A 14849-nucleotide genomic window follows, 5' to 3' on the forward strand; every position below is an offset into this window, starting at 1 on the left:
TTATATGTTGGTGATCAGGACCCCACTGTGCTAGGCACAATAGAAACACACAGATTCCTGCCCCAGCCATTTTGCAGTCTGAGTAGACTAGACAGACAGAGAGGGGAAAAGGCACGAGGGAGCAACTTGCTTAGGATCACCCAGCAGCAAGCCAGTGGCCAAGATGTGAACATAACCACATCTCTTGACTCCTAGTGCAGTGCCCTACCCACTAGACCACACTGCTTCTTCATAATAGAAAGCTCCAAAGGTGTCACTATTTTGAGCCTGGTTTTAATAAAAGCTTCTGGCTGAGAATGTCGGTGAGCTTCCATCCCCAGAGCAGCGCCCACAGCACTCGCCATTACTAGCATGTTAGTTGGGGGAGGGAGGGTCACCGTTCAGCATAACCCCCTGCTCACTTGGGTCGGCTGACAAACCTCCCCCAAGCACCCTCCAGTTTGCAGCAAAACAGGGCCCAGCTGGTTGGCCTGCACGATGGTCCAAGCCACATCCATTCCATCAGACGGACCTGTCTGACTGCCCTTGTTTGTGGGCTTGAGCTGACATCCTGCTGCCTCCTCGCTTTGAGTTTTGTGGTGTGGAATTTAGCTACCAAATGTTCTGGGATTACCCTCCACCCTGTCAATCATTCCTCTGAAAACCAACATGGTGGGGAATCAAGTATCAGAGGGGTAGCCGTGTTAGTCTGAATCTGTAGAAAGCAACAGAGGGTCCTGTGGCACCTTTAAGACTAACAGAAGTAGTGGGAGCATAAGTTTTCACGGGTAAGAACCTCACTTCTTCAGATGCAAGTAATGGAAATCTCCAGAGGCAGGTGGGGAATGACCAATCTTTACTCATTTGCTCTGAAAGGCCCTGATCCAGCAAAGCATTTAAAACACATGCTTCCCTTTAAAATCACAGTAGTTCAGCAGATTTCAAGGGGCCTGCTTGTGCCTAAAGTTAGAAGTACGGTGCAGAAGAGGACTACCTCTCTAGGCCCTATGGCCCCAATCCAGCAGATTCCCGTCCCCACGTTCCTCTTAACTGAGCTGTCCAGTTTGAGCTCTTCACATCTCTTCTCATCTGCCAGTCCTTTGAGCATTTCTCTTGCTCTTCTTTGACCATCCAATTTACCCACATTTTTATGTGGTTGCATGTTGCCTAGCACTGAACCTTGTATTCCAGGTTCAGTCACAACAGAGCTGCAGACAGAGGGACCATCGCAACCATTCTGCTTGGCATAATGCCTGTTCATAGCCAGCCCAAAACTACAGTCATCCTTTTGGCAGCCACATGACACTACAAACTCTTTCCGGACCCGTTTGGGGGGGTCTGGTTGGAGACATGCTTGCTCTCTTCATAGCATGGTCTCCACCTCTTTGCTCAGGCTGGAATGACTTTGACCCAGGTCTGGGAAACACACAAAGTCCTTGGCGTTCTCCCCAGGGGCCTTCTGGGGAATCTCTTGGGTTGGGGAGGGCACAGAGTTGTCGGACGCAGAGGAGCTCGGGATATATCCCAGCAGGCTGGTGTGTGGGGACAGCGGCAGGACCCGGTGCTTGGCGCTCTGCTGCATCCCTGCCCCTGCCGGCCCCCGTCCGGCGATGCTCATGCTGACGCTGTTGGTGGTGTGTGACACCAGCCCACCGTAATAGCAGCTCCCCCCCGTGCTGGTGACGCGTGTTTTCTGCTTGAAGTCCAGCGCCAGGCTCCTCCGGAAACGGGCTTTCTTAATCTCCGCCTGCACCTGAGGGAGACAGCCGGCCTATCAGGGCAGGGCAGCGGAACAAGACAACGGCGCAGGCATTGCCAGCCACCAGGTCTCTTGGCACACACCTCACAATACCCCCGGCCTGAGTACAGAGATGGCAATAAGATTCCAGGGGCTCCCGGTGGGATGTGGTGTGGAGAAGGGGTCAATTCCCTGCAGCCCCACCCATCTCCTCAGTCTCTGCTCCATCCATCCCTTCCATACTACACTGAGGGAGGGGGTTACTCAGGGGATCTCCCTCCCACGCTGGTGACCAGGCGGAGGCTGGTCAGCTGACTCAGCCAGTGCAGCGTTCAGGCCTGCATCCCACGCTGGGTGCCACATCAGCAAGCGAACATCAGCACCACAGCGCCAGAGAAAACACTGCAAGGAGCTGAGCACCTCCAAGGAGGAGCCGACGGCCTTCATCACCCATTGGCTGCGGATCAAAGCAGGCACTCGGCTCCAGAGAGCTCAGTGTGGGTCCAATCTCACTCCCATCGATGGCCATGGGCACAGGTTTGGGGCCAGGGTGAACTCAGGAGTGTTCTCCAGCCAGGCAGCCAGTCTGGTGTTTCCGTTCACACTGAGTGAATTGCATGCAGCTGGATGGCCCCCAGTTAATGGCCCAGGGGACTAGACCTCTTCTCCCGCAGACCAGGCACCGTATGGGCAGTGGCAGCAAACACGGGCCTTAGGCTGCCTGGCTAACTTGACTCACCTCTGTTCCCGCTTGATCTCCTACAGGGCTGGAGGGGGGAACTCCACCTCCAGAGCCCTACAGTCCTTAGCCTGAGACTATCAGCAAGGGGGCCAATGAGGGCCAAGTTAGAGTGAAATACACACTAGCCCCAGTACGTCCTGATGCTCTGCAGGTCAGTGCAAGTCGAGGGCAGTTTCCCTCCTGCTCCATGAGGACTGTGCCGAGTTACTTAAGGGTCAAAGGTTACTTCACAATCTGTTCCAAGGGCAGGGGTTCTACAAGGTCAGAGGGAAAATGAGCTCCTCCCCCCCCAACAGCCCCAGAGGGAGAAATCCCATGGCTCCCCTTGGGCTTAGGATAGTAGCTCTGATCTGCGCTTCCCACAGCCCAGGCTGAGCTCCCCCCTAAGATGACGGGATGGGAAAGGCACCATGTACCTACCAGAGCCAGGAACCCGCTGCAGGGCTGAGCCCATCTCACTTACCTCCCCATTGCAAAAGCAATAGATAAAAGCCACAAAGAAACCCTGCCGAGAGACCGAGAAAGAGACAGATTTCACCTGGGGGTGCTGGAAACAAGCTCCCAGCATGTGCCCAGTGCCCCTCACTCCCTGGCAGGTCCAGAGAGCTCAGGGCTCCAGGCACCTTGGCCCCCATTTCTATTTGTTTTATGCACATCTGTGGCCAGTGCACTGGGACAACTGCCCCACTCGGCCCCCCCATGGCTTTCTCCCCACTCCGTGCACCGGTCCCAGCTTGTTTAGCAGACCAGCCCTTCCACAGGCATCATCTATGCAGGGCAGCTGCAGCCAGACTGTGGTGCACCTCCCAGAGGGGAGCTCTGTCACCGGGTGGAGATAAAAGGAAGCCTCCAGAGATGTAAAGAAAGAAGGGAGATGCCTGCTTCTCCCAGTCCAGGGCAAATGGCTGGACTTCCAAGGAGCTAGGTTGGAGATGGTGAATGAGGGCTGCGGCCAGCCTGAGTTATCAGCACGGTCCCTAGGAGGAGGGCTGTGGGACCCCTCAATCCAGGAGAGAACAAGGGTTGGATGCGAGGGGTTAAGGAACAGCTTCGTTAATACACTGTAAGAGACTTAATAAAAGAGACCCATAAAGGGGGAATTGGGCGAAGCTCTTACAGGTGCTAGATGAGGGAGCTGAGGGCAGTGCACCTGCAGGGCTGTGTTGCGCCCCAGGGAGGCGCCCTGCGATGCTCCTATCACAGGCTCCAGGAGAAGCACTGAACAGCTTGGGAGCCCCAGCAGGACACTGAGGGGGGCTTTCCAAGGTGCCCATAAGCCATGAGCACGTGGGAAGCGAAGGTGCCTTGCAGGGTCCCTCAGAACGCGCCTACCTAGTGCTACCTCGATCTGCCCTGTGAGGCGCTTGGCAATCTGTCTGCCTTTGGAGCCAGCGCTGGACCATGCGGAGAGCTGGGTGAGAGCAGGAGAGCTCCCCAGGATCTGCAGTCCTAGGCAGACGTACCTGGGAGGAGTTGAACAGCATCTCGTAGTGCATCTGTATTTGCCATAAGACGCCGGAGACTTCAGTATAGGGCATTGCCATGAACACCACGTAATGGACCCCAAAGAGTGGCATCAGCACCAGGGTGGACTTCAGCAGCTTCCTGAAAGGTAAAACCATTCCCCAGCTTTGTCTGCGGCCTCTCTCTCTAACCCTCTCTCCTCAGCTTTTCAGCCACCGCCTAGGATTTATCCTACAATATCCTGGATAAAATAGTAACAACCTTACATTTCTTATAGCATTTTTCCTCCCCAAATCCTCTTGGCAAGTACTTCACCTGCCACTGCAAGGCAGCCACCTCCCAGGCGGAACGTGGCAGCTGATTGACAACACGCAGCAGCAACAGACGACAGTTTATGGTCAAGAAAGGAAATGAACCCTGTCTCCAGATGAAACTGCAGGGAGGTGGGATTAGGGGAAAAAAAGACTAAGATGCTGAGGCTGCCCCTAATCTCACAAAGAGGGCTCTGGGTTATTTAATGCCCATGCGTGTTCATTATGGCACAGTGCCCCCCCAGCAGCTGATGCACTGGGTCAGAGAGCACTAGCACCACTGGGTTTTCCTTGCCATCGCCCATTGCGTACTTATCTCGGGAGCGGGGCTGAGTTTCCAGTCCAAGGCAAGATGGCTGCACTTCTGTGGTGCACCTGACCCAAACCCTAAGTGGCGCTATTTGTAGCGAAATAAAAAGCTTTGGGCTGCATTGATCTCAGGGGTGTGATATTTGCGACAGCAAAAAGTTACAAAGCACCTCGTTCTTCAGGGGAAAGCAGATTGGCTGTGGGGGCTGGGAAAGAGTCACGCCTCCGTTTGCCCTGAATAAAAATGTATTGTTCAGGTGGCTGAGTGGGCATTTCCGCCCCCCTCGCAACCTATTCCTGAGGCCTCATCTATTGGCCAGAGCTGGAGGCCGGATGCTACCTGGCAGTGGATAGGACACAGTGTGGGAGACTGAGGTTCTGTTCTTGCCTCTGCCGTTTGCCAGCAGGGTGACCTTGGCCAAGTCAATGCCCTTCTGTAGAATGAGGAACAGAGATCCTGACTTCCTTTTTAACGCACTTTAAGATCCATGCACGGGCCGTGCTATGTTAAGAGCCAACTATTAGTACTATTTCCTCTCCTGCCTGCACCATATTCTGGGCCGAGATGCTATTTACGCTAAAGCAGAAGGTTCATCTCTGTTAGTCAATTGGCAGCGGCACATGGCCACTCACCTGTACTGCTGCCGAGGGTCTAGCTTCCCTGTGTTTGTCTCCCAGAGCTTCGACGCCAGAACCCGCACGATGTTGAGGAAGAGGAAGAAATTCACCTGCCGACACACACACCCACAATCACCTTACGAGCCACACACGCAGAATGTGGCCAGCGAAGGGCTCGTCCGGGCAGGAAAGTGACCAGCGTAACTATTGCAGCTGTTGCCGACTGTGTGTCCACATGTGTCCACATATTCCAGAACAGCTATAGTGCTTTGAATTCGCACCCTCTCTTATTCCAGAATAAGTTCCCTGTGTAGACACAGCCTAAGTGATCTCCTTGAGCTACGGACTGCATATAAATGTCCTCAGGGAGGTTCTTCTATTCACTGTCAAGATGAAAGGAAGGGCCTGATTCTCATCTTTAGATGTATATTTAGACTGAAGGCTCAAATCCTGCACTTACACCAGTGCAATGGGAATGCTACCAAATCGCAGTGGTGGTGTCTGGCACTCCCTTTGCACCCATGTAAGTGACTGTACACACACTGGGGCAACAAAGAATCAGGCCACAATGTTCTTGGACATAAACTCCGTGTCTGGGTGGCTAATAACCCTCCTCGTTATTAGGATTGAAAATGATCCCTCGTTCGATAGTCTTGTTTGTCACACAACTGGGATGGTGAACCCTGAAGTGGCCACGTCTGTGAAAGCTTCTGGTTACGAAGCCTCCGTGTGTGGCTCAGAGCCCTAAACGGCACCTCTTTCAAATATAAATGAAACAGCGATAAGAATTTTCTCAGGGTAAATAAACCTGCAACATGCACAACTTCTAACCACGAGAGAGTGGGACACCTGCCCATTAAACGGAGAACATGGGCTCAGTCCTGTTAGGGATGATGTGCTTCAGCAAGCGTGTGATTAAGGGCCAGGTTTAGAAAGGTCTCTAGGCGCTGAAGGATGCAGATAAGTGCTAAGGGTGGGGTGGGGGTGTACAAAAGTCCCCAAGCAAGTTAGGTGCCTATCTGTATCTTTAGATTTATATTTAGACTGATCCTCAATGGTGCTTAGATGCTCAACTCCCATTGATTTCAGTGGCAGTTAAGCTCCTATGAACCTTTGTAAATCTGGCCCTACATGCTTTGTTGAATCAGGCCCCAGGGATCAGCATCTCTCAGGACTGAGCCCTGTAAGCGTATGTCTACGTTACCCGCCGGATCGGCGGGTAGTGATCGATCTACCGGGGATCGATGTATCACATCTCGTCTAGACGCGATAAATTGATCCCCGAACGTGCTCCCCATCGAATCCGGAACTCCACCAGGGCGAGAGGCGGAAGCAGAGTCGATGGGGGAGCGGCAGCCATCGATCCCGCGCCGCAAGGACATGAAGTAAGTCAATCTAAGTCGATCTAAGATACATCGACTTCAGCTATGCTATTCTCGTAGCTGAAGTTGCTTATCTTAGATCGATCCCTTCCTCCCCCGCCCCCAGTGTAGACCAGGCCTAAGAGATGACAAAGCAGACATTGCCTAGATACGATGGCAAACGATGCATGGATTGGAGAGAGGAGATTAGCCCATTTCTATATCTACTGAATCCAGCTGGGTTTTTTAGGTGACTGGGATTGGGACAAGTCTGCCGGAGAATTCTTACCACAATGGCTGCTAAGATAGGGACTTGATAAATCCACTTCATATTCCCAGCGCTGAGGTCCCAGCATCTGAGGAGACCAATAAGAAATGCTTTGGAGAAACCTGAAATAAGGGGTGAGGAAAATAGCCCGTTGATGGCTCCCCCCTTTCCATCTTGGACCGAGCCTGGGCGGGAGGAAGGCTGATCCTACAGCTGGGGTGATTCTGCCACACACGTTTGCTCCCCAAAACATAACCAATGAGAGTCACGTATGTTACTTTAAAAAAAGTCAACAAAATCCAGATCCTGGGTCAGATCTCTCCCATGGCAGAGCTCTGTTTTTTTTATAAGTAGTTTAAAAATTAACATCAGACTTCCTCAGAACGTCTTGGCCAACTCTTTATTTTTAAAACTCTTAGGTACAAGTTATCTAGATCTGGTTACTTTAAAAAGTTTTATTTTAGTGGATACCTTTTAACATCCTCCTTACTGTATTTCATCATCCTTATATGATATGAAAACATCATCTAGTTTTATTCTAAATACAAACCAAAAATATTTATTGAACACCTGCCTTTTCTACATCGTTACTTAAAATATTATCCTAATTTTGTTCAGATTCCTTTTGTTCCTGACATGTTTAAAATATTCCTTTTTATTCTCCATAACCCTGTTAGTCATAGATTTTTTGTTGATACCTTTAGCTTCCCTTATCAATTGCCTGCATTTTTAACCTTCTGATATGTATATGTTCTAATCTCCCTCTCCTCCATAAAAGCCTCAGTCTAACAATTCAGTGATTTGGTCATCTGCAGATTGTAACCACCCAATTCAATAGGATCACACAGAGAGATTTGCACTACAGGCCAGTTCTCACCCTCCCAAATAAATGGTCCTTTGGAAAAGAAGTTGAACCTACGTACTGTGTATCCGCCAGAGAGGCCCTGACACTGGCCCAAACAGACACAAATACAGCCGGGAGACCTGGAGGGAAACAGAACAGGCAGTATGGTTGAAGCATCAGGTTTGCAAAATGAGCCAATGCCAGGAATTTAGGTGCCCTCTCCTAGCTGGAATCAGAACTTCTGACCTGCGTGACATATGCCCTGCACTGCTTAGAATAGATTCTCCTTTACGGCTTGTCTACACAGAGATTTAATGTGTGTCAAACCGGGGTGCGACTCCACAAAGTACTCTCTTGCAGTGCACTAACTAGCCATGTGGACCCTGCTACCATGCACTACAAATGTCACAGTGCGCTTCGATGCACCGCAGCTCCCAGTCAGCCTGGCAGGCGGATGCACTTCTGGTGGCAGTGGTGTCTGTGCTTACCCCAGCCGATGATGGTGAGGGCCCACAGGTAATTCTTGTTGGAGAGGAAGGCCATGAAGATCAAGCTGTGCAGGTAGAGCCCCTCCACCAGAATCCAGTAGTGGTTGGTGGCCAGGAAATAAAGGAAAAGGGTCACAACCACCTTGCAGCCCACCTGTGGTCATGGAGAAATGGAAACCACATTAGGGTCTCAATACCTCTACACGTCCCGCCACGCCTGAGAGATCAGGGCCATGATCCTAGACAGGGAGGCCCCCTCGCTACTCTCGTTTAGGTCCTGCCTGGCAGCGGTTACTCTGGCTTTGACCTCTGACCCTTCTGCATGAGACAGTGTAGGGAGGAAGTTGTCGGGGTAGGAATGGGGGAAGTTCCCACCCACTAAGAGGTTGGAGTGGAGGCGGAGGGGCCGGCACAAACCCAGTGTTGTGAAAGAGCACGCAATCCGGCAACTAAAGGGTCATCTGCACTCGGTCACGTAGCTCGTGGCTTTATTGGAACACCATGTATGTGCTGTGTTCCTCTTAGCTGGAAAGGCAAGGGCCAACTTGCGTAGCTGTCGCCCCTCCCCCGCCAGCCCCTTAAGGGTTAACAGAAGCCTTTTAGGCCATATCAGGGCACTGGCTTCCCTGAGCTGTGCTGAGCGCTACTGTGAAGGACAGCGGGCAGCTGTGCTGGTCTGCCCTCTCCTTGCTCATTAATTCACCCTTTTGTTAAAGCGGGAGCTGCAATCCTCCACACTCCTCTCTTGCGAAATAATAGACACCGCTGCATCTCTCTGCCTCCCTGGGAGAGATTGTCCCCCCGCAACCCCAGCCCCTGTACAGACACTGCTTCAGTGGCGTACTGGGGCGGCCAAGGCACTGCAGAAGGCGGGGGAGATATTCCCTCAGACTCACGCAAAGTGCAGGACAGTAGCAGGTGATCCTATATTGTCCCTCCAAGAGCCCAAAATGACACAGCCCAGGTAAAGCTGCCATAAATTAGAGCGACCCCAGAGGATGCTCTAATTTATAGTGGGGGCTGCACTGGCAGAATCTGGACAGCTCAAAAGTAGCTTAAAGCCACTTCTCCCCACCCACTTCCTGTCCTACACCTTCCTCCACGAGGTGCAGCCCAGAATCAGGCCTCCCCAAATCTCTCCTCACTGCACCAGGAGTCCTAACACCCTTTTCCCTCCCCTTTATTCCTTGGGTGCTTGGGGTAAATTAAGAGGGAAGATGAGTCTTTCAACTACTTGCCAGCTGGGTGCGGTGTCCCAGAAAGGGGCCCAACTCGCCCTTTAAATCATCCACTCGCATCTTCTCCAGCTCCTCGGGCAGCGAGCCGGAGTAAAGCACCACATCCTTCACGAAGATGCTGGCGGCCCGGCAGATGAAGGAGGCGAAGAGGTGAATGTGGATGTAGTTCCGGGTGCAGTGCAGACGCCTACCCCCAGGAGAGGGTGGATCAGTGACAAACACCCGCCCAGTCGGCCATGCCTCAGTTACCAACAGCTGCCTGTCATCGAGCACCTCACGAAGCAGCGGAGGGACTGAACCAGGAGCCGTGAGGCTCAGTGCATTCGGGGACATGGAGAGGGGTCAGAACCAAGGTTTTGGGGCTGGCCCATTATAAATATAGGCCCCATTTATAAAAGCTGGATCTGGATTGAGCTTTGCATGTCAAGCCCCCAGAACGTAGGGCTGTTTGGCTCTGGCCGCCTGGCTCAGCTCTGTGAGAAATGCAGAATAAAATGGATCCGGATAGTTCTGGACTTTAGGAAATGGTCTGTGGTTTGGCCTGAGACTTGAGCCACCGTTTGGGTTGGGCTTTCTTTGATCTAATCTGGTTGCCCATCCCTGGTGGCTGGTGACTCTGTGTGGGGCTCTCCTGGAACACTGGGTGAGTGCAGGGGCTAGAGGATGAAAGGGAAGTGGTCGATTGCTCCTTCTTACTTGAAGTAGCAGAGGATGCACACGGCAACAATGAGGGAGACCAGGGAGATGGAGTAGCCGATGGTGTACATCATGTGCAGGCGGTCAAACACTTCCTGGAAGGGAAGGACACAGGATGGTCAACAGCCCCGTGCTCACAGCTACATCACAGTAAGCAAAGTAGTACGTGCAGAGCCCTAACGTACCCTACTGGCTTGGACAGCGGAGATGGCCTCCAGGTGAGACCAACCTGGCACATCTACTAGCTCAGCCATGGAAAGGTGATTTCTAGCCAAGGCCAGCTCAGCACAGCTCCTACCTGCTCCGCCCAAGGGAGGAGCTCTGGTTTCTGGACAGCAGGGGGCAGACACAATGAGCCCGCTTCCCATCCCCCACTCCTCCCCAAACTGCTGGGGGCAGGGGAGGAAATGAAAACCAGAGGTGGGGGAAGGCGAAGAGTAGTTGGCGGGGTGGAATCAGCAAGCTGCTCCCTTTGGCTGGAGGAAGATGAGCAAATAGAAACTCCCACCAGCACATGGGCATTTAATCGGGGGGGGGGGTGATGCGCACTGGGCTTGGTGCAGAGTCTGGAGCTGCCTCTATCCCCCTCCAGTAGAAGGTTGCTTTGCTGCCAGAGGTCATCCTGAGCTCAGGGGCTTCCCCAGTCTCCAGCGGCGCCTCTCCTCAGTTACCCCACCCCACGTCCCTTCCCTCTGGCTGTAGTTCACCTTCTCTCGGCTCCGGCGCTCGGGGGTGAGAAACTCGGTGCATTCCGTGTAGTTCGCCCACGTCTTGTTGATGTTGAGCGCTAGCTCCCAATTTCCATAGGCATCACAGTGTCTGTAGGCGTGGCCTGAAAACGGGGACAGGGTCAGGGCAGTTGGACCTCCAAGAAACCTAACGGGCCAAGCCACTGCAGAGCAAATCATAGGACCATCTAGATCATAGGACCATCTAATCAATAGACCATCTAAATCATAGGACCATCTAATCAATAGATCATCTAGTCCAGTCCCCTGCACTTAAGACAGGACTAAGTGTTATCTATTCTAGACCATTCCTGACAAGGTGTCTGTCTAACCTCTTCTTAAAAATCTCCAATGGCAGAGATGCCACAACCTCCCTAGGCAATTACCACCCTGACAGGAAGTTTTTCCCTACAGTCCAGCCTAAACCTCCCTTGCAATTTAAGCCCATTGCTTCTTGTCCTATCCTCAGAGGTGAACGAAAACAATTTTTCACCCTCCTCCTTGTAACAGCCTTTTAATCCCATGTTCCTGCAACAATCCATGGCTCCAGACCGCAGGTGGGATTGAACCGCCAACCACAACCACACACCCCAATCACTGTTAGCTGTTAGAGACAGCAGCGGGCTGCGACAGTTGCCAGGGGCTGAGTGCTAGGGAGAGACATGCTCAGATGCACTAATCCAGGATAATACGCTTAGGGGTTGCTCATCCCTGTTAACTCACTAGGACTGGTCTGTTAGCCTGTGCTCATCAAAGCACCTTGTCTGGGATGTTCACAGGGTGAACTTCGAGTGATTCGAGCTACTCTCTCGGAGACGCCTTTGAAAACCAGCCGTTGAACTGGCAACGCCAGTGAGCCAAAGCTGGGGCCGACAGGGATGTTTTCCAAGTGTACCTTTATGGTTGAAGTCGTAGATGTACTCTGGGCACGGGACCGACACCTGTTGGCTTGGGGAGCCCTCGGGCCAGCAGACAATTCCGTCCCATTCCGGGAAGCAGCTGGCATCTAGCCAATAAGCAAAGACGCGGCTCATGGTTGGTATCATTATTATTTCAGGTTTATATTGCATGCTATGAGCACAGCCAGCTTGGGCCCCCTGATGCTAGGCGCTGGACAAACATAGTAAGCGGCAAGTCCTGCTCCGAAGTGCTTAGGGTGTAACTAGACAAGATGGAGCAGCGAGACAAGGCAAACAAGCAGGCTGGGGTGGGGTGGGAGAGATAGGATAACAAATAAATAGCAGTAATCCCAGCTCACCTCCTGCCTGCCCATTAGCAGGCTGTCCTTTCCTCGGTGTGTGTTCTTTAATTTTGCATTAGTACGGCCGTGAGAAAGATCAAGGAGCCCCGCCAGCCTTGCTAGGCAGAACTGACTGAGCACATGCAATGTGCCATGCCGGACTAGTCCTCTGAAGCACCTGGCCCAGCGTCTTGCCTCCAGCAGAGGTTAGGGTTTGAAGTGTATACACGGCCGTCCCTATCCATACACAAAGTACGCAGCTGCGTAGGGCCCCAGGAAACTTGGGGCACCACATTTCATGGTGTCCTAGGCAGCTGCGTGCTGCTCCAGCCCCTGCTCCGCCTCTTCCCCATGGCTCCCACCCCTGCTCCGCCCCAGCTCCATCCCCACCCCGCCCCTTCCCACCCCTGCTCCGCCCCAGTCCTGTCCCCACTCCCCTGAGGACTGCTGCAGGGTCAGGCCTGCACTCACTGGCAGTGGGAAGTGCAGTGACCCGGTGCACTCCCAGTGAGTGCCGGGGAGTGGTTCCCCCGTTCCCCCCAAGCCAGCTCCCCCCGCAGTGGCCTGGGGCCAACCCCCCCACAGAGGCCTGGGGCCCACCCCCCACTGGGGGGCTCAGTAGGGCCCCAGAATGGCTAGGGACGGCTCTGTGTATACACCACATGGCAGCACCTTGCACCACAAGCTAATTCACCTGGCTAACTCTAGCCTCCACATGCTACTGCCCTGGGTACCGGGTGCTACAGACCAGCTCACTAGAAATGACCCAGCCCAGGACCCTTCCGGATGCTGTAGGTGTCTTATACAGAAACACTGGTTCCTAGGCAATTACTGCAGGCAGGGAGGTATCGCAGCACATCTGCTTACAAGCATCTCACGCCGATGAGGGAAAGGCCCCCAGCAGGACACCCCCTTGCGGTGGTTTGTTTGATGTATATAAATGTGGCGTCGCAACTGGTGATTTCAGGATGAGGACGGCAAGCTGCAGATGGCCAGCCTGGCATTATTGTTATTTATTTGTATCATCGTGGCAGCTAAGGGCCCTGATTGCATTGCGCTCGGTGCTGTACACTAACACAAAAAGATGGTCCCTGCCCTCAAAGAACCTGCTGTCTAAAGAACCTGACCCAGAGTTCACTGAAGGTGATGGACAGATCCCCACTCACTTCCGAGGGCACGGAGTAAAGCCCCCGGGTGAAATCCTGCCTTCAACAGGAGTTTTGCCGCTGACTTCAACAGAGACTGGATTTGCTCTGCGTGGTTTAACCAGCTTTCTCGGCACTGGCTGAGCACAAAGGACACAAACTGGGATGGTACCTTTGATTTTCTCCAGCTGGGCTTTGACGTTGGTTTGACATTTCTCCTTCGCTTCACCCAGCAGATAAATCTGCTCTTCCTTGGTGAGGACGTCGTCCGTGTCAACCTGCCGAGCCAAAAACAAAGAGACAGGGGCTGCAGTCATTGTGCTACCTCGGGGCGGTTTGTAGAGGGAACAGTCAAAGCTTTCCAAGGTCTGGGCTACACTACAGAGCTAGGTCGACGCAAGGCAGCTTATGTCGACCTCACTCTGGAAGTGTCTACATTTAAATTTCACTCTTGCTGACGTAACTGCCCCGCTACACCGACTTAATAACTCCCCTCCACAAGCAGCATAGAGTCAAGGCAACATTGCTTTCGGGAGTCGTCCCGCAATGCCCCACACTGACAGGGGGCCATGTCCTGCCCTCCAAGTCCCCTCCGTCCCAGCTCCCTGGGACTTGGCTGGCAGGACACTGTATGAGTGTAAGTTACGTGGCTTGATAAGAGAAACACGAGTGTTATTAATATTGTTGTTAATTATTTGTATTACTGCACTAGGTAGGCATCCCAGCCACGGCCCATCATCCCATTGCACTAGGCGCGTCTCAAACCCAGAACAAAATGCCCCAAAGAGCTTCCCAACTAAGTACAGAGCCAGACACAACCATACAGTAACCAAAGCCAAGTGCCACGTACGTAGCACTGCCAGGAGCCCAGACTCAGTGGCTAATTGCATCTCTCTAGTTAGCCAGTCTTCTGTATTTCTAAACAGCGAGAGACACCGAGCAATAAAGGAATCTCAATACCCCCCCCCCCAAAAAAAACCCATCCATTCTTTGTTTTCAACTTCAGAACATCATGTCCTCTGGCTATCGCCAGGCCTTACTCAACATGACGCTTGTGGCTGTGATTCTGCGTTAGCCTGCAGTGGAAACGCTGTGTGGTTTGAATCTTTTGTAACTCATAGAGTCAGTGATAGGGTTTAAGGCCGGCGGGGACCTTGGGTGGATTGGATGGACTATAAGGTGGATAGAAAGCTGGCTAGATCATCGGGCTCAACGGGTAGTGATCAATGGCTCTATGTCTAGTTGGCAGCCGGTATCAAGCGGAGTGCCCCAGGGATCGGTCCTGGGCCGGTTTTGTTCAACAGCTTCATTAATGATCTGGATGATGGGATGGATTGCACCTTCAGCAAGTTTGCGGATGACACTAAGCTAGGGGGAGAGGTAGATATGCTGGAGGGTAGTGATAGGGTCCAGAGTGACCTAGACAAATTGGAGGATTCAGCCAAAAGAAATCTGATGAGGTTCAACAAGGACAAGTGCAGAGTTCTGCACTTAGGAAGGAAGAATCCCATGCACTGCTACAGGCTGGGGACCGACTGGCTAAGTGGCAGTTCTGCAGAAAAGGACCTGGGGATTACAGTGGACGAGACGCTGGGTATGAGTCAACGGTGTGCCCTTGTTGCCAAGAAGGCTAACGGCATATTGGGCTGCATTAGTAGGAGCATTGCCAGCAGATCAAGG

At 52.7% G+C, this 14849-nt stretch overlaps 1 protein-coding gene across 1 annotated transcript; it reads right to left on the reverse strand.

The window, feature by feature from the left end:
* Positions 1-809: 809 nt before the first annotated feature.
* Positions 810-13486, reverse strand: LOC128829341 (parathyroid hormone/parathyroid hormone-related peptide receptor-like). The gene is made up of 12 exons (XM_054014723.1): positions 13342-13486; positions 11680-11790; positions 10764-10888; positions 10057-10151; positions 9361-9547; positions 8123-8276; positions 7714-7774; positions 6812-6878; positions 5177-5271; positions 3923-4064; positions 2923-2964; positions 810-1732 (listed from the first exon to the last, which is right to left on the reverse strand). The coding sequence occupies exons 1-12, from the start codon at positions 13484-13486 to the stop codon at positions 1343-1345; spliced, it is 1614 nt and encodes a 537-aa protein (XP_053870698.1). The 3' UTR covers positions 810-1342.
* Between the last annotated feature and the right edge of the window lie 1363 nt (positions 13487-14849).

The sequence above is a fragment of the Malaclemys terrapin genome, chromosome 25 (assembly GCF_027887155.1).
Source record: "Malaclemys terrapin pileata isolate rMalTer1 chromosome 25, rMalTer1.hap1, whole genome shotgun sequence".
Classification (NCBI taxonomy): Eukaryota; Metazoa; Chordata; order Testudines; family Emydidae; genus Malaclemys; species Malaclemys terrapin.